Genomic DNA, 24858 nt, shown 5'->3' with positions numbered 1-24858 from the left:
TACTTCTTGAATCTCCACCCCATTGGGTGGGTGGTGGTGGTAGTGGAAGAATGTAATTATTCATTTCATTTTAAGTTCAACTCCCTAACATGGCTATTCCTTGTTCTGCCCTTTTCTGCCATCTGGATACCTGGGAAGGGGGTTTCACTCACACTAGGTGAGGTAATGCTATAGATTAGGTCTCAGTTGGGCTTGCTGTCCTTTTCTAGTCTCCAGTCTTCACAGTTGGTCTGCTGTTGTGTTTGCTCATCAAATTTATAGCAACCAATGATCTGTTCTTTTGACTAGGCAGGAAGCCAGTATCCCTTCCTTTGTGATTTGTCCCCACATCAGTTTTAACCACCCTGTAAGGTATGGCTGAGACTCCCAGCTGATTCTGGGCCCACTGGGTCCTGCAGCTCTTAGCTATAAGACCCACAAATTTTGTGCAACAGTCCCAACTCTCCCAGGTGGTGCAATCAGCTCTTTTCCAAGGTCCCCATTGGGCATGGAGAACTGCTATAGGTCTTCTAAGTGAGATGTTAGCTGGTAGAGGCCCTTTGCCCAGCACTACAATGCCATTTTTACAATAGTTCAGTGTTGGAAAATAGGAAGTCTCTTCAGCAGTTGCTCTCCCAATGCAATCAATAGGAAGGGGGTGCAGTCCTCTCCCCTTTCAATCCCCTCTGGCATTTCTGCAGGGATTGGCTGCAGAGATGAAGGGACACCTGTGTCTGATCTCTTTGCCTCATCATTACCAGGGGCAAGAGGGCTTTTCATTTATCTCATGTCTTCTTTCTTCCCAAAGTATCATTCCTCCTCCTCCTCTTCTTTGGGGCCGTATTTGCAGCTTGATATTTTAAAAATATTTTGGGTAATAAATACCAGTAAGAACAGACTGCTATGTAAAAAATAGAAGGGTGTGGTAGTGGTCCCCAGCCTACTCTCAGAGTGTTAGGGTAGGCTTCCTGGAAGAAGCCTAAGCTAAAATCTGAATACATAGGAGTTAAGTGCAGAAGATGTTAAGAGTTCAAAAGGAGCACATGCAAAGGCTGGAGGCAGGAGAACTTCTGAAAATTCAGAATATCTTTGGCATAGAGTATGAAGGCAATGGCAAGAGATAAAACTGAAGAGGTAAGCTGTGGTCAGATCATGAAGAGTCTCAAAAACTTTTAGGAGCTAACTGTATATTAAAAGCAATGGGAAGCGTATGTTTCGAGCAAGGAAGTGACATGATCAAGCATATGTTTTTGAAAGATCATTTTGGTTGAAAGAAATGGAAGCATATGAAGTCAAAGCTAAGTCACTTTGCTCCCCCTCACTCAGGGATTAGCTACCATCTCAAATTTTGTGGATTAGCTACCATCTCAAATTTTATACCAGAAAAGTATAGAGTTGGAGGGTCAGTCACATCACCATCTTTAAATATTGAAGAGATGCATTCTCAAGGAAGGCAAAGGATGAAGAAATAGAAGAGGGGATAGGTAATTACTAATGGCAGCCAAGGTCCTTCAGAGGTGAGAAGGAATGATGAGGGGCCAGTGAGACCCCTCTTTCATTCTGAAGATGGGAAATGATGGGTGAAGTGTAGATGGGTTGGCAAATTTGATGGCAGGAAGTTTTTTTAAGTTATTTTTCCCCCTGTAACGCAGGAGGCAAAATCATAGCCAGATGCCCATGAAGAAGGTGGCCAAGGAGTATAGCAAACATTGTTGGCTGACCCATTGTCATTCCCAATCCCCACCTGCCCTGCTGCTTCCCCTCTAGAGGTTGAAAACCCATGCTTTCTGAAACACATTTGCAAAAAGGAAACATAGCAGAATTTTGCTGGGGATTCTTGGAAAGCTTTTACTTTTCCTAGTAAAGGAGATGGTCGTTGCTGGAGCTCCACTTCCTTTTTCTTCCTGACTTGATCCTGGATGTTATTCCTGAAGCTCTCTTGCCTGATAAAATAAACATGAGGGAATGACCAAAGGGCAGAGACCACATCCAGACCAGTTGTTGTTCAGCTGCTGATTGACAGCCAGCGTCAACTAACCTCCAGCTTTCTGGTTACAAAACCTTATTTGTTTAAACCATCAAAGGTGGATTTTGCATCCAGAATCATTCCTGATACAGGTAAGTTTAAGGACAATGATAAACGTGTGATCTGGTTTCATGTAAAGAGAGAACATAGGCTTATAGCTAACATTAAAGGCCAAGATGAAGTTAAATTCTTAAAAATACCGATTTCATTTGGGAGTATTCAGCATCTGTGGGAATTAATCTAATAGGGGTGCTAATATTGTGCTAATTTTAAAAATCAAGGTTAGCCGAAATCATATTAATTCTCCATTTAAATAAAGTAGCCCCTTCCACTCATTAGGCGACTTTTTTAAAAATGGTTTTAATGTTTATTTATATCTGAAGAAGAGAGATACAGAGCATGAGTGGGGTGGGGCAGAGATAGAGGGAGACACAGAATCCAAAGCAGGCTCCAGGCTCCAAGCTGTCAGCACAGAGCCAGACGTGGGGCTTGAACTCACAAACCATGAGATCATGACCCGAGCCAAAGTCAGACACCCAACCGACTGAGCCACCCAGGCACCCCTAAGTAAGTGACTTTTATAAGTGCAAGGTCACTCAGTACACAGCAACAGCCTTAAAAGTTTCGTCATGAACTTAGATGATATGACTCATACCACCTTCTTGTGGAGAAATTCAGATTACTCACAATGCAGGGAATACAACCTTTTAAGGTTTGTGGCAGCACCAAGTGAAGACAACTTCCCTCAGAACAGTTGATTAAGATTCTGTCATTTTAGGGGCGCCTGGGTGGCGCAGTCGGTTAAGCGTCCGACTTCAGCCAGGTCACGATCTCGCGCTCCGTGAGTTCGAGCCCCGCGTCAGGCTCTGGGCTGATGGCTCGGAGCCTGGAGCCTGTTTCCGATTTTGTGTCTCCCTCTCTCTCTGCCCCTCCCCCGTTCATGCTCTGTCTCTCTCTGTCCCAAAAATAAATAAAAAACGTTGAAAAAAAAAATTAAAAAAAAAAAGATTCTGTCATTTTATTCACATAGTAACAACAAACTCTTTCAATAATTAAGCAATAATTCACAATACATATTTCTGAGGCATTTGCTGCTTTAATAGATGGCTTGTTCCTTTCTTTAATTATGAACAGGATGAGCCCAAATACTCCTACACTTTTAATAACTGAAAATATACAAAACCCCATATTCCTATTAACTACAGCTACAAAGTATAATCACTATCAGAAAATTCTGTAATTACAATTTACATTCACCTCTCTCCTTACCAATCTTATGTTATTAATATTCTAAGTAGAGCATAGTAATCCCATATTTGTGTCTGGAGTTACTCTAAGTACTACATATGGTTGGATTTTCTGATAATGCAATGTTTATACTTCACAAGAAACCCGCTCAGACAAAGAAGTTTACTATGAGTCCCCTCTTCCCTTCTCCTGAAGACTTTCATTTCTGATGTTTGCTTTCCATATTGGGTAACTGTGGCACCACAAAAAACATTATAATGCATGTATTCTTGTAATAGTTTTATCAAGAATCTCTAGAAAAGGAAACGTTATGTTGTACACTGTCAGAATAATTTTAATAACATACCAGTCAGTCATTTTATTTTTAAAAAAGAAATCTAATTGATTTAACTATGGGTAAAACTCAGTGGACTCTTTAAATTGAAATTTGGTAATGTCTTCTTTTGTACCGGAGCATCAAAACCCAGGGTCTCATGTCCTGACAACCTGTCTACAAACAAGCCTTACTAAGCATGCATAAGACCCTGAAAAGGTTGTCTTGTGATGCCTGAAATATATTCACAGCTGATTTATGCTAGAAAGGGGGCCATGAAGAACAGTGAAGGATAGTGGTCAGTTGTTAAGGGTTTCCTTTTCCTTTTCCATGTAAGCTGTGGTACTTCTCCATCACACGCCACACTTGCTAATATTTGTATTATATCAGTCTTAATTGGACAGTATTTTCATCTCCCTTTTTTCATTTTAAGATGACCATGAACCTTATGTGAGCACCCACAGATAGCCCTATTTATTAGAATGTTCCTTATGTAGAATGTTCCTAAGACATGTAGAGCCATCTTACTGTTTTCACGGATTTATTTCCAAATTACATTGTAAAGGAGATTATTTATTTCCTACATAGAAAACTACTTAGTATCATCAATAGTATATAGGCTTTTGTGAATTTCCATAAGAGATTAAGTGCCTTTACTCATCTGCCTCCTAACAATGAACCTGGACATTTCAGCCTAGGTCTGAAGGTATCAATTCTTTTGAGTCTTCTCAATCCTATTCTCGTATTTTGAATCTGGTAAGAGAAAACAAATGGTAAAAATGTTTAAAATGCTCTAATCTTTGGTCTGAGAACTCCAATGCTCAAGTTATGGAATAGAAGAAAACACTTATCTTGATACTGATTCCTTCTCAACAGGGAAAATATGTTTGTCTAAAAAGAAATATACTAGTTTATTACTTGTGTTAGTAATGGAAATAGAACATGTTTGGGAATATCTTTTCAAGCAAGAGCTGCCCTGGGGATGGAAATTTGAATTCAGCTTTAGAATCTCAAACATCTGGATTGACACTGCACTGATAAGCAGAAAAGCAAACAATGATGGTAGAAGATATTCTACATTCTCTCCTGTAGCTCTTATGACTTTTGAAAGCAAACCAGTGCCCACTAAAAACTACTGAAATACTGAAACAGTGTGTGTGCCTTCTGTCTTATCCTGCTGACAAAGCTCTGAGCAAATGCTTTGATTCCCTTACAACACTGATGGGACTTTTTCTTTAGTGTGTCTTTTCCTATGTCTGAGAAGATTTGAGCTTTGACTAAAGGCTTTCCCACATTCATGACACTTGTAGGGTTTTTCCCCAGTGTGAGTTCTTCGATGCTGAATCAGGACTGCACTTCGGCTGAAAGCCTTTGCACACACATCACAAGCATAAGGTTTCTCTCCGCTGTGGATTCTATGATGTAGGATAAGGGCTGAGCTCTGACTGAAGACTTTGCCACATTCATCACACTTATGTTGTTTTTTTCCAGAAGGGTTTCTCTGTTTTCTTTCAAACCCACTATCTTGTTCACAAGCTCTTCTATACGTGAAACTCTGGGAAGCATTCATATGAAGGGTGTCAGAAATATTGTAAGGCAGTTCTATGGTTGGAGGAGTCTTTTGCCTCGAAGCTGAATTCACATTGATAGTTTTGCTCTCTTTAGCTGAAATAATATAGAGAAAAGCAATTTCACTCATTCTCTGTTCAGAAAGAAAGGTAAATTGAATGATCCAAATGAAATACATATGGATTATTTATTAGCCAGCATGTTTGTAAAATAGCATCACAGTGTGGAAGATGAGGATGCTAAGACAGAACACATTGAGAACATCATAAAGCAAGAGGGAAAGCTTTACATACTAAGGAGACAGTCAACTATAAAGATGAAAAGCACCATGCAAAAAGTAGAATGGTGAGTAGAGGTAAAAAGATATATCAGAGACTGAAGAAAATCTGGAAGAAAAGAGACTACAAGATAAGGAATAATGGGAGAAGCAGAGAAACAAGCAGGAGACAAATGTGGCAGTGGGTAGTAATAGATAAGACTTAGTGCGAGGGTCAACAGAGAAAAGTTTAATAATGAGGAATGAAATGAGGAAAGCCAAGGGTCAAAAATGAATATAGAAAATAAGCTCAAAAAATAAAAATTAGGGGGAAAAGGGGGGAGAATTACAGACTGAGATAACAGACACCTCAAACAAATCAAGGGTAGCACAAAGCACCCATTTATGAAAAACCTCTACTCTTGTATTTTATAGTACTAGTTGAATGGCATTATTACTGGTTTAAATAGAAATCATTTTGTAAATGGTAAGCATTGTCTCAAATTCACTTCTGATACCTCAAACTCTAAAGTGACCTCAATGTCAAAATCCAAGGATGTCCACACTTGTCACCTTCAGTTAACACAGTACTGGAAGTCCTAACCACAGCAATTAGACAACATAAAGTAATACAAGGCATCCAAATTGGTAAGGAAGTAAAACTCTCACTATATGCAGATGACACGATACTATATCCAGAAAACTCTAAAGACTCCACCAAAAAACTACTACAAGTGGTAAATTGAGTAATGTTGCAGGATACAAAATCAATGTACAGAAAGCAAAAAACGAAATTAAGAAAACAATCCCACTTACAATTGCACCAAAAACAATAAAATATCTAAAAATAAACTTAAAGAGGTGAAAGACCTATCCTCTGAAAAGTATAAAACATTTGATGAAAGAAATTCAAGATTATGCAAAGAACTGGAAAGATACTCAGTGATCATGGGTTGGAAGAACAAATATTGTTAAAATGTCTATACTACCTAAAGCGATCTACAGATTTAATGCAATCCCTATGAAAATACCAACAGAACTAGAACAAATAATTCTAAAATTTGTATGGAACCATGAAACACCTTTAATAGCCAGAACAATCTTGAAAAACAAAACAAAACAAAACTGGAGGTATCACAATTCCAAAGTTCAAGTTATATTACAAAGTGACAGGAAAACAGTATGGTACTGGCATAAAAGAATGAAGCTGGACCACTTTATTACACCACACACAAAAATAAATTTGAATTAGATTAAAGACCTAAGTGTGAGACCCACAACCATAAAATTTTGGAGAGAACAAAGGCAGTAATCTGACATCAGCGATAGCAACATTTTTCTAGAAATATCTCCTGAAGCAAGGGAAATAAAAGCAAAAATAAACTATTGAGGCTACATCAAAATGAAAAGTTTCTGCACAGCAAAGGAAACAATCAACAAAACTAAAAGACAACCTACTGAATGGGGGACAATACTTGCAAATGACATACCCAATAAAGGGTTAGTATCCAAAATATATAACAAACTGATTCAACTCAATACCCAAAAAACAAATAATCCAATTGAAAAATTGTCTTTTTCCCAGAAGACATAAAGAAGAAGATATACAGATGGCCAACACACATGTGAAAAGATGCTTAACATCACTCATCATCAGGGAGATGCAAATCAAAACTACAATGAGGTATCTCACCTCACACCTGCCAGAATGGCTAAAATCAAAAACACAAGAAACAAGTGTTGGTGAAGATGTGGAGACAAAGAAACCCTCTTGCACTGTTGCTGGGAATGCAAATTGGTTCAGCCACTGTAGAAAATAGTATGGAGGTTCCTTAAAAAGTTAAAAGTAGAACTAGCCTATTATCCAGCAAATGTACTAGTGAGTATGTACTCAAAGAATACAAAAACACTAATTCAAAGGATACATGCACCCCTATGTTTAAAGTAGCATTATTTACAATAGCCCAAGTATCCATCAATAGATGAGTGGATAAGGAAGATGTATACACACACACACACACAATAAAATTATTCAGCCAAAAAAGAATGAAATTTTCCCATTTGCAACAACATGGATGGAGCTAGACAGTATAATATAAAGCGAAATAAGTCAGTCAGAGAAAGACATGATTTCACTCATATGTGGAATTAAAAACAAAACAAATTAGCAGGGTGGGGGGTGAAGGAGAAAGAGAGAGAAAGAGAAAGAGAGAGAAAGAGAGAAAGAGAGAGAGAGAGAGAGAGAGGCAAACCAAGAAACAAAGTCTTAACTATAGAGAACTGATGGTTACCAGAGGGGAGGAGGGTGGGGGAATGGGAGAAAAAGGGGATGGGGATTAAGGAGTGCACTTATCATGATGAAAGATAAATAAAAAACAAAACAAAACAAAAAATGTAGAAAAGGCCTCTGTGAGGACATTCAGAGGTAGAACATAGTCCTTGCCAACTCTGAGATCCTAAAACCTGGCTTTAAGGCTAATTACTTTTGTAGTCACTGCCACAAAAAGCCGCTGAAGCAGGGATGGTTCCCTCTTGATCCTGATGGAGTGTGAACAGACTTTCATTTTTCTCTTAGTTAAGCCAAGACAACTGCTAGACTGGAGGTGTTAAGTCCCCGGCACAAGCCTCTTGGGAGCAGGTACTTATCCAGTAAGAGAAATATTTTCTAAATCTCTACATTTCTGTATTTTATTTTTCCTATATTTTCTTATTAAAATTCTCTTGGAAAAACTCTAACTTTACTTAGCTGATCAAACCCCATAGAATAAGGAAGCAGTGCTGGGGGTAGGAGGGGAGATACTCCCAGTTGGGGGTTCCCTTTTCATTTCTGACTCCCATTTTATCCAGCATGATCATCTAGAAGGAAGGTTTCTGCTTAGATGTCACTCATCAAAGAGGGCTTCTCCACCACTTTATTTAATAAGACTCTGTCCCCACTTTATTTGATAATACTTATCCCCCTCACTTTGCTTTGGTTTTTCTTTCCATAGCACTTATTTTTTTAGTATCTGCAATGGAAAAGCTATGCTAGCCATTTTGAAGCACTTTTGTAAAAAGTGATGCAAAGAATTCTTCTCAAAGCTAGAACAAACAATCCTAAAATTTATATGGAACCACAAAAGACCCCAGTAGCCAAAGTAATGTTGAAAAAGAAAACCAAAGCGGGAAGCATCATGATCCCGGACGTTAGCCTCTACTACAAAGCTATAATCATCAAGACAGTATGGTATTGGCACAAAAACGAACACACAGACTACTGGAATAGAATACAGAACCCAGAGATGGACCCACAAATGTATGGCCAACTAATCTTTGACAAAGCAGGAAAGAGTATCCAATGGAAAAAAGACAGTCTGTTTAAGTGTCTTTAAGTGCTTTAAGTGTCTTTAAGTGCTGGGAGAACTGGACAGCAACATGAAGAAGAATGAAACTGGACCACTTTCTTACACTACACACAAAAATAAACTCAAAATGGATTAAATACCTAAATGTGAGCCAGGAAACCATCAAGACCCTAGAGGAGAAAACAGGCAACAACCTCTTTGACCTCAGCCACAGCAACTTCTTACTTGACACGTTTCTGAAGGCAAGGGAAATAAAAGCAAAAATGAACTACTGGGACCTCAATAAGATAAAATGCTTCTGCACTGCAAAGGAAACAATCAACAAAACTAAAACGCAACCAACAGAATGGAAGAAGATATTTGCAAATGACATATCGAATAAAGGGTTAGTATCCAAAATCTAGAAAGAACTTACCGAAACGAACACATGAAAAACAAATAACCCAGTGAAGAAATGGGAAGACATGAACGGACACTTTTCCAAAGAAGACATCCAGATGGCTAACAGACACATGAAAAGATGCTCAACATCGCTCGTCAGGGAAAAACAAATCAAAACCACATTGAGATATTACCTCACACTGGTGAGAGTGACTAAAATTAACAACTCAAGGAACAAAAGATGTTGGTGAGGATGTGGAGAAATGGGAACCCTCTTGCACTGTTGGTGGAAATGTAAACTGGTGCAGCCACTCTGGAAAACAGTGTGGAGGTTCCTCAAAAAATTAAAAATAGAACTACCCTATGACCCAGCAACAGCACGACTAAGAATTATCCAAAGGAGGGGCGCCTGGGTGGCTCAGTCGGTTGAGCGTTCGACTTCGGCTCAGGTCACGTCAGCTGTGCTGACAGCTCAGAGCCTGGAGCCTGTTTCAGATTCTGTGTCTCCCTCTTTCTCTGACCCTCCCCTGTTCATGCTCTCTGTCTCAAAAATAAATAAACGTTAAAAAAAAAAAAATTAAAAAAAAATTATCCAAAGGAAAAAAAAAATAAAAATAAAAATAAAAGAATTATCGAAAGGATACAGCAGTGCTGATTCATAGGGGCACATGTACCCCAATGTTTACAGCAGCACTTTCAACAACAGCCAAATTATGGAAATAACCCAAATGTCCATCAACTGATGAATGGATGAAGAAGATGTGGCTTATATATACAATGGAATACTACTTGACAATGAGAAAGAATGAAACCCGCCATTTGCAGCAACAGGGATGGAACTGGAGGGTATTACGCTAAATGAAATAAGTCAGTCAGAGAAAGACAGATATCTTATGTTTTCACTCATGTGGAACTTGAGAAACTTAACAGAAGACCATGGGAGAAGGGAAGGGGAAAAATAGTTTCAAACAGAGAGGGAGGCAAACCCATTAAGAGACTCTTAAATGCAAAGAACAAATGGAGGATGGATGGGGGGGGGCAGGGGGAAAGGGGAAATGGGTGATGGGCTTTAAGGAAGGCACTTGTTGGGATGAGCACTGGGTGTTGTATGTAAGTGATGAATCGCAGGAATCAACCTCCAAAACCAAGAGCACACTGTATACACTGTACGTTAGCTAACTTGAAAAGAAATTATATTAAAAAAATAATAAAATAAATAGAAAATTACTTCTGTTAACAAATACCAAAAAAAAAAAAAAAAAGTGATGCAAGGAGCAACAGAGGCCAGTTTAGCATGTGAGGAAAAATATTCAAATTCGAGTCACCACAGGAGGGCAAAGTCATCTTAGCAGCAATATGGCGATTATAGTACTAGATGTCACCAGTAACCAAACAAGAAGAAACAGAATATGATGAGGTAGACTAGGTATGATATGATGAGGTAGACTGTGACTTTATGGTCCCTCAGAAGGGCCCTTAGGAGCTGCCTGAAGGTAAAACGTCTGAGAACAGGCCAGGTTGGTGCCCTTGTGGACCAACAGTGCTTGCTCCTGCTTCAGTTAGAGTAGCTGTGTTTTCATCTGTTTTACTTGCTGGGACTCCATGTAAAATTTCATTTGAGAAAAGGGTCATGCTTCTTTTTCTTTTTAATGTTTATGAGGTGGAAGAGAGGGGGATGGAGAGAGAGAGAGAGAGAGAGCGCGCGCGCACGGGGGAGGGGCAGAGAGAGAGAGGGACAGAGGATCCAAAGCGGGCTCTGCGCTGACAGCAACAAGCCTGATATGGAGCTCGAACTCACAAATTGTGAGATTATGACCTGAGCCAAAGTCAGATGCTCAACCAACTGAGCCACCCAAGGAGCCCCAAAAAGGGTCATGATTCTTAAAGAAAGGTTTGAAAATCCCATGGAGATGATGTCAAGGATTTAAAAATCTGAAAGATATTACAAGACTCTATGGGTAAGAAACAAGAACAAAATACTGAGAGTGATCATTATTAGCACAACATATAATGGTGGAAGTTCCCACGTGAAGAAGAGGCAGGAGGAGAGATCTGCGACCTCTTACAGAGAGCAGCTGAGATGTGTGTGGTCAGGTGAGAGGCCACCTTTGCCTCCCACCATGAACTGAATCCTGTCCCTCACCTTTTTGTCTTGAGTGAAACTCCCGTGATGTTAATGGCAGCTGCTTCTTAATGGGCTTGATCTGGCTATTTGGTGATTCCCGATGAATTTCCCAAGGTGTCAACTTCTCTGCAAGCATGTCCTCATTTTGTCCAAAAAACACCTGAAAGCAGTTAGGCATACCTGAGGCTGAAGAAGAGACCCACGTTGGGACTTTGAAATAAAATAAGAGAGAAGAAACTATGTAGAAATATCCTGGGACGCAGGAAAAGGGAGGAAGAAAGCACAGCCGTGTTCAGTTTTCTGGCACAGCTGGGAGTACATTCACCACCCAACATGTTTAGCGTGTTCAGTGGGAGTACAATTTGAGAGCTCTACCCCAATAATGGCCCAGAGCTTCTAACCCAGCCTGGTTGCCCATCCGTGCCTGATGCCTTTTTACCTGCTCAGTTGGCCCGTCAAGCTCTTTCTCCAGCTCCTCCAGCATAGTCACGGCTTGCTCTCCGTTCTCGGGCCGGTGCTCTCGCAGCCAGGCCTGCAGCTCCTCAGGCAGGATGGCCAGGAACTGCTCCAGCACCAGCAGCTCCAGGATCTGCTCCTTGGAGTTCACCTCGGGCCTCAGCCACTGATGGCAAAGCTCCCGGAGCCGGTTCAGAGCCTCCCGGGGCCCAGGCGACTCCTGGTAGCCAAAGTGCCTGAACCGCTGGTGGAAGGTCTCTGGGCTGCAGGAGGTGCTCCAGGGGAGGCTGGAGTCCAGATCACAGATCTGCTCTTCCTCTTCCATCTTCACTATCACAATGCTGTCAGACTCCTCTGAAGGTTGTGGATGGAGTGAGGACTTTCTCAATTTTGCAGACATTTGGACTGGAAATAAATAAGTTGGCTTTAATCTTCAGGGAGGTAAGCTTTCCTTAAGGACACTCCTTAAATACAATTAAACAAACAGGTGGAAACAAGACACAGACACGTTTCTTAGAAATACAACACTGGGGGCACCTGGTGCCTCAGTAGGTTAAGCCTCTGATTCTTGATTTCAGCTTAGGTCATGATTTCAGGTTCGGTTTGTGAGATCAAGGCCTGCAGAGGTGGCTTGGGATTCCCTCTCTCCCTCCCTCTCTCTCTGCCCCTCCCCCATGCATGCTCAAAATAAACAAACTTTTTTTTTTTAATTTAAAAACAAAGAAACATAACACTGTTACAGAAAGTACTGCCCTTAATCTTAACATAAACCATGCTTTCAAAGAATACTTCCTTAAGAGAATTGAAGAGCTAAGATGGCATTAATTCATATGCATGAGTAATTCCCAATTTATTCTGAAAATCTTGCACATAAGGCTGACTAAATATCACAATAAGAGATCAGCCAGGATTGTGCAGGAACTCCTGGAGAACAGAAATAAGGGAAGCCTGAGAAAAATTATGACTCTGGGGCACGCTCAAACAGCCAATTAATTTTTTCTAGCCTGTTGCAAAGAGCATTAAGAACTAGTCTCATGAGAGAAGTATTCATGTGGATTTCTTTTCAACACTTACTATTAAACAGTATTAAATAAAACATTAAGTTTAATACTATTGAACAGCATTAAAACAATACTATTTTGACATTAAAGGAACTATTTAAAAGAAAAAGTAATTGTACATTCCCTAATCTTAATGTGCTTCTATTTTTTTCATATTCACTTCTACTTCCCATCCATAACATCTGCATTATTTGCCTATCTCTTTAGTGTAGAATATTTAGGTTGTTTCTAAGTTTGACTACCATAAATAATTATGGGAGGCACATTTTCAGGAATATATTTTTCTCCTTTCAAATTATTCAAGGATATCCCAAGGACTTGGCTTGCTGGGGTCAAAGGAGAGCGGCAAATGTCTTGCTAGGTACTACCAAATGAATTACTGAAACGATTGTTCACCAATTCACAATGTCAACAGCAACTCAGTGATGTAATTTCTCCAGGTATCATGAGCTTGTCAGCAGGAAGGGGGTGGAAAGACACTTCTAGCACTATATGCATCACTGATCACTGATGGCTGATTACAAAATCTTATAGGTGACCCGATTTTTCTTTTTTATGCAGTTGACCTGAACAAGACCCGTGGCTTCTTAAAACTCTAGCAGGTGAGAGACAACGTTACCAAGTAAATAGAAGAAGGTTATATACACTGCTATGCAGCAAATGAAAACAGCTGACACAGAGTATTAACCATGTGCCGACCACTGTTCTCAGCACCTTAAAGAGAAACTCCTTTAAACCTTCTCAAAAGTCCTGCACGCTTACTTCCATGCCTGCCTTGTAGATGAGGAACCTGCCAAGCTCAGGTAGAGTGACCACGGGCAAAGGGGCAGGGATGGGGCCTGATTCCGGGCCATCCACTTACCCACAGTGCTGCGTGGTCAAGAGGCCGGGGGCAGGGGTCCGGGTGCCGAGAAGGAGCAGCAGACCCAGATGATCCTGCGCCGGGGGAGAATCTAGGGTCGAGACCTGGGCGGCGGGAAAGGTTGAGGCCATGAGTTCGGACGCCGTCTGGGAGCGTTACATTGAGGGACTCTAAACTAAAAGCCTCTGGAAGTCACGGAGAGAGTGGCGGCCGGCACGCATTCTGCCTCTTCAGCACCTGCAGCCGCGTGCCACCTCCACAGCTGCTCTCGGCGCTACACAGGAGACTGGGAGACCGAACCGCCAACACACGCGCGGGCCTGTGACCAACGGGCTCCCTCCCTGGAGGGGAGGCTTCGCCGAGAGCCCGGAAAGCGGCGTGCTACGGCGGAGGACCGACGCTCACCCCAGCACCCCTCCTCCAGCGGGGCCGAGTCGCCGCAGGTTGGCGCCGGAGGGTCTCCGGACGCGTAGCCCACCTGCCCCACCCCGCCCACGCCTCTCCCGCGCGGGGCCCCGGCCCCGCGAGACCGCGGGCCGCGCGCGGGCGTTGAGGACGCTGCGCGGAGGCCAGGTGAGCGCGCGCCGGCGGGGAGCCGAGAGGGTTCGGCTGTGGCGGCAGGCGCCGCGGGGCTGCACCGGGAGGACGAGGGGAGGGGGGGTCCCGGCGCGCGGCTAGGGGGCCTAGAGGTGCAGGACCGGCTGAGGGCCGAGGGAAACGCCGGGGGGTGACAGGAGCGGGCGTGAAGAGGGGTTGTGCGGAGGGACGGTCTGGGAGGGCGGCCTCGGGGTGTCGTCGAGGTCCGCGCCACCTCCTCCCAAACCCCGGGTGAGGACGCCTGTCCATGCAGCCTAGGGGATCAGAGGGGGCCTCGGCTCTCACCTCCCAACGGGGAAGAGCGACCCCGCGTTTTCCGGAAGATGCCGGGAAAGCGCCCGGTCGGAAGCTGCTTCCGGTCCTCGCGGCTGGGTTGGGAGCCGGCCCGGGTTGAGGGAGCGGTTGCCATGGAGACGAGTCGCCGCCGCAGGAGGCCTTTGGTGAGGCGACTTCCGAGTTAGCGGAAGGGGATAACCCCGACGGTTGGGAATGCGACTGCTTCGCATCCCAGTTCACAAAACCCGGGGTGGTTGTTTTTCAGAGTGCTTCTACTTAGGTTATTCCATTTACTTCTTCATTAACCCGGTAAAGTTATTCCCACTTAACAAGAAATAAGTCCAAAGGTTTCGTGACTTGCCCAAGATCACAGAGAGGAAAAACTCCTTAGCTTTCTGCCTTTCAGTTCAACCTGCCTCTAATACCATCCGCGCTACTGGGGTTGGTTGTACTCCAAGTAGTACTGTTTTAAGGAAAAGATTTGACGCCACCCCCGCCCCCACCCGACTCTTTCACGGGAGAACCGAATGACCCTTAAAAAGGTGACAACCCACCTACACACATATTTTGGCACCAATATATACGTATATATTTCCTCAGATAACCTTTTAAGTAAATTTAAAAATGTGAGGCCAAGGGGCGCCTGGGTGGCGCAGTCGGTTAAGCGCCGACTTCAGCCAGGTCACGATCTCGCGGTCCGTGAGTTCGAGCCCCGCGTCGGGCTCTGGGCTGATGGCTCAGAGCCTGGAGCCTGTTTCCGATTCTGTGTCTCCCTCTCTCTCTGCCCCTCCCCCGTTCATGCTCTGTCTCTCTCTGTCCCAAAAATAAATAAATGTTGAAAAAAAAAATTAAAAAAAAAATGTGAGGCCACAACCCCACATATTGGCTTCCTCTTCCACCTACTTTCCATAGGGACTCCTGGAAAATGTAGTTGTAGAGGGAAGTAGGGAATTAGGGAGAGAACAGAGACGCTTGAAAACCACTTGGTAATAAACGACAATAAGAAAAAAAAAACCACACCTTTTGGTATGACCTCTCCCCCCACCCCCCCCCCACCCCGCCCCGCACCAAGTATGCCCTTACCAGAGTCCGAAATGATGAGAGAAAAGGCTGCTTTATTCCAACTGTACCAGACCTAAGGGTTAGGGGAGAAACTTGTCGCTTAGTTAATCTACAATGACATTAAATTTGAAGAAATTCTTGCACCAATAGGGGACTTTCACAGGATAAGATTATTTGTTGAGGCAGCTACTAATACAAGTAGCAAGACAGTCCAAAAGTGCAGAAGGGAATGCGTTCACTCTGATGGTGGGTAGGTTAAGTTAGTCAAGGCAATGAGGCATCCGAAACAGGAGCAGTCAATTTCTGACAGTGGTGTGAAGTCATAGAAGGTAGTTTAAGGAGAAAATGGACAGTAATTGAAGGCTGCAAAGAGAATAAGGAACTATTCTTGGGTTTGAATTCTACCAAATATCCAGATCATCCCAGAAGATGAAGCTAAGAAAAAAGTAAAAGAGTGTTTATGAAAAGTTTCATAGTGTAAGGGGAGCCTGGGTGGCTCAGTTGGTTAAGCCTTATACTTCAGCTCAGGTCATGGTGTCATGGTTGGTGAGTTGCAGCATCTCATGGTTGGTGAGTTGCGGGGTTGGTGAGAGCCCCGCATCTGGCTCTCTGCACTCAGGCTTTCTGCTGTCAGTGCAGAGCCTGCTTCGGATAGAGTGGAAAGTTAGCAGAAATAAGGTCCTAGTAGAAAGATCATCTGCTAAGTACCAGATGGGTGATACTCACTGAGAATTCAAACGTCAGACACAGATTTTTGCTCTTTAGGAACTGATAGGCTAATAAAGAAGAATGGTATATAGATTGACTATTCTAAACAACATGGTAGCTGTTCTGATGGAGCTAACTACAGGATACTATAAAAGCACAAAGAAGGTGTTGGGGGGAGGGTGGAGAGAGTGGGATTGGAGTTGTTGGGGAAAGCTGAGTGCCATGTAGTCGAAACTGAGGGACCAGTGAAATTTTATATTTGCTGGGATTGAAGGATGGCAGGCCATGAGTGGCTAAGGATGAGGATGAAGAAATAAGAAGTTTCGAAAGATGTGGCAGGCCAGGTAAAAGGCTATGAACTAAAATTTTAATCAGGGTCTTCTGAAGTAAAGTCTGCCTGAGTAGTAAAGAAACTTCAGGTTTCTGAAGTAAAGTCTGCCTGAGATTCTTAGCATAAACCATTTTACCAAACATTCTGAAGATGCTCAGACAACCTGAAGATAATATACACCTTCCCAGTATGCATTCCTTGATGATCAATAAGGACTGGGTTCTAACTCCCATTCCCCAGTGAATGATCTGCTGCTGAATAAAGTTTGAGCTTTAAGTAAAGATTTTTCGAGAAAATGTCCCCAAACTGAAAGACGAGTATTCACAGATTAAAAGGGCCAGCCCTTTGCATGCACCACACAAGGGATGAAGACCTGTATCATTCTGGAATTTCTTACAATACAGGACAAATTTGAGATCCTAAAAGCTTCCAGAATCTAAGGAGCTGCAAGCTAAGATTTGAAAAACAAGATGATTATTAGACTTCTCAGTCTAGAAGATAATGAACAATGCCATCAAAATCTTGAGGAAAATTAATTTCCAAATTAAACACAGCTGAATCATATTCAGAGTAGGAATAAGGACATTTTCAGACATGCTAAGTGTTAAAAAAAAAAAAAGTTCCCTCCCATGCATCCCTTCTCAGGAGGCTACTGGAAGTCTGCCCTAAAGAGAGAGTAATCCAAGTAAGACAACACGGATAGGGGATTCAACATAGTAGGTAATGAGGGAAATTCTTGAGAGGGTGATAAAGGAGATCCCAGGAGACAGATTTGGAGTTAAGAAGTAGAGGGATGGAGTGCTCAAGGCACATGCCTCAATGGGGGAATAATAGTGCAGATAGAGTACTGGGTATGTTTGTTATATTCCAATGCTGAGAGATTGATGCTTCAAGTTGAAAGTTAGTGATTCTGGCAGGATAAGTGATTGATAGAAGACGAAGCAAAGGGCAGAAGCAGCACTCATTTATCATTAAGTTCAGGCAAACAGAATGGTGTGCAAGAAATTTAGGGTACATTAGAAGGCTTAGCTATGGATAATGCTTACCTAGTCATTATAATATGAACACTGAAATTTGATCTAACCAAGTATATTGGGAGGTTTGGGGGAAAGGGAGGAATGATAATTCTGTGTATGAGGGAAGTGTGGCTGCATAAGAGAGCTAAATCCTTATATTTCATAATATGAACTTAATAATATGTAAAAGTGAAATATGAAAAGAAATAGCTGTCTTAAATTATTTAGAACGTGAAGGTAAATCCCCACAGAAACAGCTATAAGAGTGGAAAGGGGATGTAGTCCTGCAAAGCAGGACTTAGTGGTGGAGGGGAGAGGGGACTGCTCTTGTCCATTCTAGGTCTTCTAGACCAATTTGAATTTTTAATTACATATACTATAACATCAATTATAGAGAATAAACTATAATTGTACCTCCCCTTCCCTTTAAGCCTTTTTTATTAAGTTTATTTATTTATTTTTGAGAGTGAGAGAGCAAGTGAGCAGGGGAGGGGCAGAGAGAAAGGGACAGAGAGAATCCCAAGCAGGCTCCACGCTGTCATCACAGAGCCTGATGGCAGGTCTCTAACAAATGAACTGTGAGATGAGGACCTGAACCAAACCAAGAGTCAGACACTTAATCAGATGCTTAACCGATTGAGCCACCTAGGTGCCCCAAAAGGTTATTTATTTTTGAGAGAGAGAATGAGCAGGGAAGGGGCAGAGAGAGAGGGGGACAGAGGATCCAAACAGGCTCCGAGCTGACAGCGGAGAGCCTGATGTGGGGCTCGAACTCACAAACCATGAGATCATAAGCTGAGCCAAAGTCAGACACTTAACCGACTGAACCACCCAGGTGCCCTCCCTTTAACCCTTGTATAAAGAAGCCTCCACCCTTATCCATTCACTGTCTTCCCTACTGCCATATATGTATGATTAACTTACTTTCATCCTTCTCAGCATTTCACATTATTTACAACAGTACTTCTTCCCCTTTGAATTTTGTCCTTCATTACTCCTCTGTCCTTCTAAACACAGTGGTTCTTCTTGTTCTGCAATCCCACATACAATTAGTGTTCTTGTTCTGTCTTTGGTTCCTGTAGTTTTCATGTTATAGGCTCTCTTTGGGCCAGCTCATGTACTTCCACCTATAAGCCTTTAATTACCAACCCTGAACTAACGAGTACCAATTTATGTCTTGAGACCGATCCTCTTCTTGAGCCTCCTCCCCATAGAGGTGACTTTATGAAACATGACTACTTGTTTGGTTCACAGGCACCTTAAACTAAATGTGAGTTCTTCTTCACTTCCTCTACACTTGCCTCTTTTTCCTCCTTTTCTCCTGGACTAGTACCACGATCCCCCCAGTAGAAATCTGGGATCTTCCAAGATGTGTCTGTTTCACTCATGTACATGTCAGAGAGGATCTGTGTCCCATTCATCCTTGTGTTCTCTGTGTCATTTGTTCCCTTTAACATAATTAGCACATTGATCTCTAGTTAATGTATGCTCCATAAATATGTGGATAAAAATAGGATCAAACTGATAAAAGGGGCAGTTTCTGAAAATTAACAAAGACTGTTCAGATAGATTTAAAGGCTTAGTAGTTACCAGGAGGACAGATAATCTGCAAGAAGGAGAGCCCATTGGATCAGAGAGCTGCTGCAGGTAGATACGTTGCAATAAAAGCATAATGGCTCATGACATTTTAATATGAAGAGATAGAGATAATAAATTTCATACAGTACTGAAAATCCATATCTGGTGCAACAGTAAAGCCTAATAAGAAGAGAGATCTATGGTAGAATTTCAGAGTCTGCTATATAACCTTGGGTGTTTAGCACGCTGCCCATATAGAATCTTGATTCTCCCCTTTCTTCCAGGGCATAGGGCTTCAAATATTCATTTGTGAGTTGGTTCTCCCCAGACTGGAACTAAACATTTGGTGATAACCTGATTTTGTGCTGCATTAGTCTCCCAGGGCTGCCATAACAAATTACCATGAACTTGGTGGCTTCAAACAATAATTTATTATTATCTCATGGTTCTGGAGATTAGAAGTCTGAAATCAAGGTGTTGGCAGGTCCATGCTCCCTCGGAAAGCTCTACAGAAGATTTCTTCTTTACTTCTTTCCAACTTCTCATGGGTGCCAGCAATACTGCATCGTTTCAATCTCTGCCTCTGTCATCACATGGACTTCTCTAAGTGTGGCTCCATGTCTCATCTCCTTTTAAAAAGCCACCAATCATTGGATTTAGGGCCCACCCTCATCCAGTCTGACCTCATCTTAACTAATTGCATCTGCCCCCAAAATGTACTTTTCTAAAGAAGGTCACATTCTGAGTTTCCAGGTGGACATGAATTTTGGGAGGACGCTATTCACCCCATCACATGCCTTTGATAGCTAGCAGTTTATTGAAATTCATCCTTTGCTGTCTGTAAACATGCAATGGACCTTTTAAATATTTTTCCTTTGCCAACAAGCATAATGTTATGAATTGTCAGTGGGAGGCTCTGGAGAGACTTTGCAGGGGAAAGGGGCTTCCCTTCCTGGTTCCAGTGTGCTGACTGTACAGACTCAGCATGTAGCTCTCCTGGATCCAGCAGGAGATTGCCCTGGCAGCAATTTTCTCCTGCACCCTCATGGGCAGTTTCATAGCAGAGTGCCTCTAGTGAGATAACCTCCAGTAAATGACTTTTGCTTGCACTCTGGAGAAAAGACTTCCAGCAAGTTCCATTACCCTGGAACAATAGAGACATATCTGCTATGTGGTGAGCCATGGCCATGCAGTGTAGAGGAGACTTCTAATAATCAGGCTGATACTCCATGGATATAAATCAGTCTTTTAACCTAGTAACCCTGTGCTTGCTCGGTGAGCCGTAAAGTGGCCACAATGGCAGGAATGGAAGCTATGCATGGGGTTCAAAAATGTGGACTTCCCCTACCCAGTGCTGACCTGTCTAACATTACTGCTGAGTACTTAATCTGTCAACAGAAGAGACCAACAGGAGGCCCCTCATATGGCACCACTTCCCGTGGGGACCAACCAGCTACCTGGTGGCAGACTGATTACACTGGGCCTCTTTTTTTCATAGAGGAGGCAGAGAGACATCCTCACTGAATATACATGTTTTCTGAATATGGATTTGCCTTCCCTTAACATAATACTTCAGCCAGGCATACCATCTGTGTACTTGCGGAAGTATTTATGGAATGCTTTATCCATCGTCTTGGTATTCTGCACAGCATTGCCTCTTATCTAGGAGCTCATTCCACAGCAAAGGAAATACGGCATGGGGCTTATGCTTATGGAATCATCTGGTTTTACTCACATATTCTATCACCTAGGAGCAGATGGCCTAATTTAAAGTTGGAATGGCTCATTGAAGCCTCAGTGGTGGTGCCAATTGGGAGACAATACCCCAAAACAATGTGATTCTGTCTCACAGAATACAGTAGATGCTTTGAATCAGCAACTGTTATATAGTGTTTTCTCTCTCATAGCCAGAACACATGGATCTGGGCATCAAGGGGTAGAAGTGGGAGTGGCTGCTCTCACTCTTAAACTCAATAATCCATTTGCAGAATTATTCTTGCTACCCCAGAAACCTTGAGCAATGTCGTTATGGAAGTCAGTCTCCAAAGGGAGGAATGCTTCCACTAGCAGACACAATGGTTCAATTGAATTGGAAAGTGAGAATGCCTCCTGGACATTTTAGACTTCTTAGGCCATTGAACCAACTGGAAAAAAAAAAAAAAAAGTCACTCTAGGTGAGGTGCGTAAACTTGAGTTGCTGTACAATGCAGATAAGAAGGACTATGAAGCCAAAAGAGTTGCCTGGAGGTGCCTACGAGTGAAGGTTTGGATCACTCCAGCTGAATTTCTGGCTGAGGATGGGGGAAATGTGGACTGGGTAGCGGAAGAAGGAAGATGGAGATATCATTGACAGCCTCACAGCAAATCACGGAAACCGTGACAGTAATAGCTTTGTATATTTCCTATTTGTTTATTATATATGTTGTTTATTTTATGTGCCAACCATTTTCTTCCATTTCCTTCCCATTGCTATTTTATGTATGTATAGGGGAAAGCTAACTTCACAATTTCTTCATTAGGTAACAGAATTTGAGGAGTAATTAAGATTATCAGTGATGGATACATTGACTGTTGGGACTGTGCTCTCCATATTTTGAGGAAAAGGTAAGAATTTTACCTTTACAACTACTAAATAGTTGTATTTTGTCACAAGAAAAATTGGAATTGTGTTACTGATGTACAAAAGTTCAAAAATGTATGGAAGGGTGCACATGGAAGCTGAATAGCGAGAGGGCTAGCCTCATTTGCATCACTGCTTTTGCTTGAGCTGTTCTTTCAAAATTGAGACATGGCTTATTTTCACCATGAAGTTTCTTCCAAATACCTTACCCTATAGTGATTTTTCCCCTCTTATGTCCCTGAAGAACTTGACTACATCACACATTTAGCACCTAATTATACTCTGAATGTAATTTTCATCTAATTATTTGATGTATTATACTGCCTTTCCACCAGTTCCGGCCCTCTAGATCCTGAGCTGTTTTAGGACTGTGTCTGTCTCTCTCTTTTTTTTTTCCATTATCCATCAAAAACACACGTATGAATATGCACTCAATGATTACCTCTTAATTAAATAGCTGTCCTTCCTCACTTGCTGCACTGGTTAATGTGCTTCTTGCTCCAAATTCAGTTTCAGTTAATATTGTTTTCCCAACCTCATTTGACTGAAGAGTACTTTTTAAGTTTATTTGTTTTTGAGAGAGACAGAGACAGTGTGAGCAGGGAAGAGACAGAGAGAGAGGGAGAGAGAGAGAATCCCAAGCAGGCCTCATGCTGTCAGCACAGAGCCCAATGTGGGGCTCGAACTCATGAAACCATGAGATCATGACCTGAGCCGAAACCAAGAGTCAGAAGCTTAACTGACTAAGCCACCTAGGTGCCCCAACTAGAGGGTACTTTTGACATTAATATGCAATTTCTCAAAACCACTTGAGAATTAAACAAAATTTCATCCTGGGTGGCCCAGTACGTTGAGTGTCTGACTTTGGCTCAGGTCATGATCTCATGGTTTGTGAATTTGAGCCCCACTTCAGATCTTCTGTTGCCCCTCTCTGCCCCTCCCCCACTTGCAGTTTCTCAAAAATAAATACGCATTAAAATTTTTTCATCAGTTTTTGTTTGACATGTAGCAATGACTTATGTAAAATATTTTATCATTACATATTTTATCATTACATTCTTTAAAAAATATACTCTATAACATTTGTAATTTAACTTTTTCCCATTACTTAAAAATAATTATGTAAAAAGAATTAAAATGACATACTGTAGTTCTTCAAAAAATTAAAAATATTGTATGATCCAGCAATTCCACTTCCGTGTATAATCTTAGAAGAATTGAAAACAGAGTCCTAAAGAGATATTTGTACACCCATGGTCATAGCAGCATTATTTACAATAGCTGGAAGGTGAAAGCCAAACAAGTGTTTACTGAGAGATGAAGGGATAAACAAAGTGGCATTTGACATGCAATGGAATATCATTCTGACACATGCTGTGACATGAATGAATCTTGAGGCTATTATGCTAAGTGAAATAGGTCAGTCACAAAAAGACAAACACTATGTAATTCCACGTATATGATTGGAATCAATAGAGTAGTGAAATTCATAGAGATAGAAAATAGAATGGAGGTTGCCAGGGGAGGGGGAATAGGGAGCTGTTGTTTAATGGGTACAGTTTCAGTTTTGCAAGATGGAAAGAATTGTGGAGATTGTTTGCACAACAACATGAGTATCAACTGTACACTGAATGGTTAAGATGGCAAATTTTATGTTATGCATATATTACCATAATTTTAAAAAATCCAACAGTGTATAAAATGAAATTTTTAGAGAATATTATTTAGAAACCAGTAAAAGAATACTGACAGAAATTAAAGATAACCTAAATAAATGGAGTGATATCCTGTGTTCATGGGTTGGAAGACCTGATATTGTGAAATGACAATTTTTTTCCAAAATTATCTGTAGATTCATTGCAATCCCAGTAAAAATTGCAGCACTTTTTCTGGAAATTAAAAAACTGATACTAAGGTTTGTATGGAAATGCAAAGAGTTAAGAGGAGCCAAAACACTCTTAAAGGAGAAGAATGAGGTGGTAGGGTTTGCCCTGTTGGTTCCCAAGTTGCATTAAAAGTGTGCAGTAACTAAAACAATGTAGTATTAATGTAGGGATAGTAAACATATCTGTGGAAGAGATTAAAGGTTCCAGGAACAGATTCCCACATACATGGTTATTTGATGGTTGACATGAACAGCGCTGCGGAATAGTGGGTGAAAGATGGTCTTTTATAAATGCTGTTGACTCAATAAAGTATCTATATAGAAAAAGTAGATAAAAATTTAATCCTTACCTTACACCATATACAAAAATAATTTCCAAGTCAATCGTAGACCTAATTGTGAAAAGCAAAACAATAAAGATTTTGGGATGCAATATAGGAAAGCATCTTCAAGGTATTAGAATAGGGAGTGATTTTAAAAACAGGACACTAAAAGCACTAGTCCCAAAGGGAAAAATTATAAACTGGACTTATAAAAATTCTGAACTTCTATTCATCAAAAGACCAAAAAGGCAAGACCAAAAAGGATGATTATTGCTGTACAAAAAATGAGAAGGTAAATAATCTCATTTGAGCGGTAACACTGAAGATAGCTCCAATAATTTTTTTTCCTTCCTTCCTTCCTTCCTTCCTTCCTTCCTTCCTTCCTTCTTTCCTTTCTTTTTAAGGAAGCTCTATGCCTAACATAGGGCTTGTAGTCATGATTATGAGAGCACAAGTCACGTGCTCCACCAACTGAGCCAGCCAGGTGCACTGCTCTAATGATTTTTAAAAGTAGTATTGTTGGAGGTTCCAGATTAAAAAAAAAAAAATTGAAAGGACCTTACTACAGTGTCAGTAGAGAGTTTGAGCATTAGTTTTGATAAGTACTTAGAAAACCAGCAAATAGAAAATGAAGCAACATTATGATTTTGCAGGAGCAAAAATGCACAAGGATGTTACCAGAAAGAACATATAATTATACAATACTTCCTGGTTCATCTTCAAACAGTATTTATGGAATCAAAATCATAATACGGTAAAGATGATTCATTAATATTGTATTGTAACTCTATTTAGATATAATGTAGTTATGTTTAAATATAGAGTAATAGTACGTTAAAGTT

At 41.4% G+C, this 24858-nt stretch overlaps 1 protein-coding gene across 2 annotated transcripts; it reads right to left on the bottom strand.

The window, feature by feature from the left end:
• Positions 1–4190: 4190 nt before the first annotated feature.
• Positions 4191–12097, bottom strand: ZNF396 (zinc finger protein 396). 2 transcript variants are annotated; one of them, XM_047086917.1, is made up of 4 exons: positions 11681–12097; positions 11260–11401; positions 4890–5231; positions 4191–4322 (listed from the first exon to the last, which is right to left on the bottom strand). In XM_047086917.1, the coding sequence occupies exons 1-4, from the start codon at positions 12095–12097 to the stop codon at positions 4276–4278; spliced, it is 948 nt and encodes a 315-aa protein (XP_046942873.1). In that variant the 3' UTR covers positions 4191–4275. The 2 variants fall into 2 exon arrangements, with proteins under 2 accessions (XP_046942873.1, XP_046942872.1); XM_047086916.1 differs by lacking the exon at positions 4191–4322 and having other exon boundaries at positions 4716–5231.
• Positions 12098–24858: the final 12761 nt, after the last annotated feature.

The sequence above is a fragment of the Lynx rufus genome, unplaced genomic scaffold (genome assembly GCF_022079265.1).
Source record: "Lynx rufus isolate CCGP_SWC_20201006 ecotype Redwood Valley unplaced genomic scaffold, mLynRuf1.p SCAF_22, whole genome shotgun sequence".
Lineage (NCBI taxonomy): Eukaryota > Metazoa > Chordata > Mammalia > Carnivora > Felidae > Lynx > Lynx rufus.
This window is presented reverse-complemented; position numbering and strand designations above follow the sequence as displayed.

Bases quoted from the DNA above. Each gene is read 5' to 3' on its own strand.
- ZNF396 (XM_047086916.1), bottom strand. From the start codon at position 12,097: ATGTCTGCAAAATTGAGAAAGTCCTCACTCCATCCACAACCTTCAGAG. The intron at 11,402-11,680 runs GTAAAAAGGCAT...AACTGCTTTCAG, and splicing joins TTGACGGGCCAACTGAGCAG to GTGTTTTTTGGACAAAATGA. The intron at 5,232-11,259 runs GTGAGGGACAGG...ATATTATTTCAG, and splicing joins GTTTCACTCAAGACAAAAAG to CTAAAGAGAGCAAAACTATC.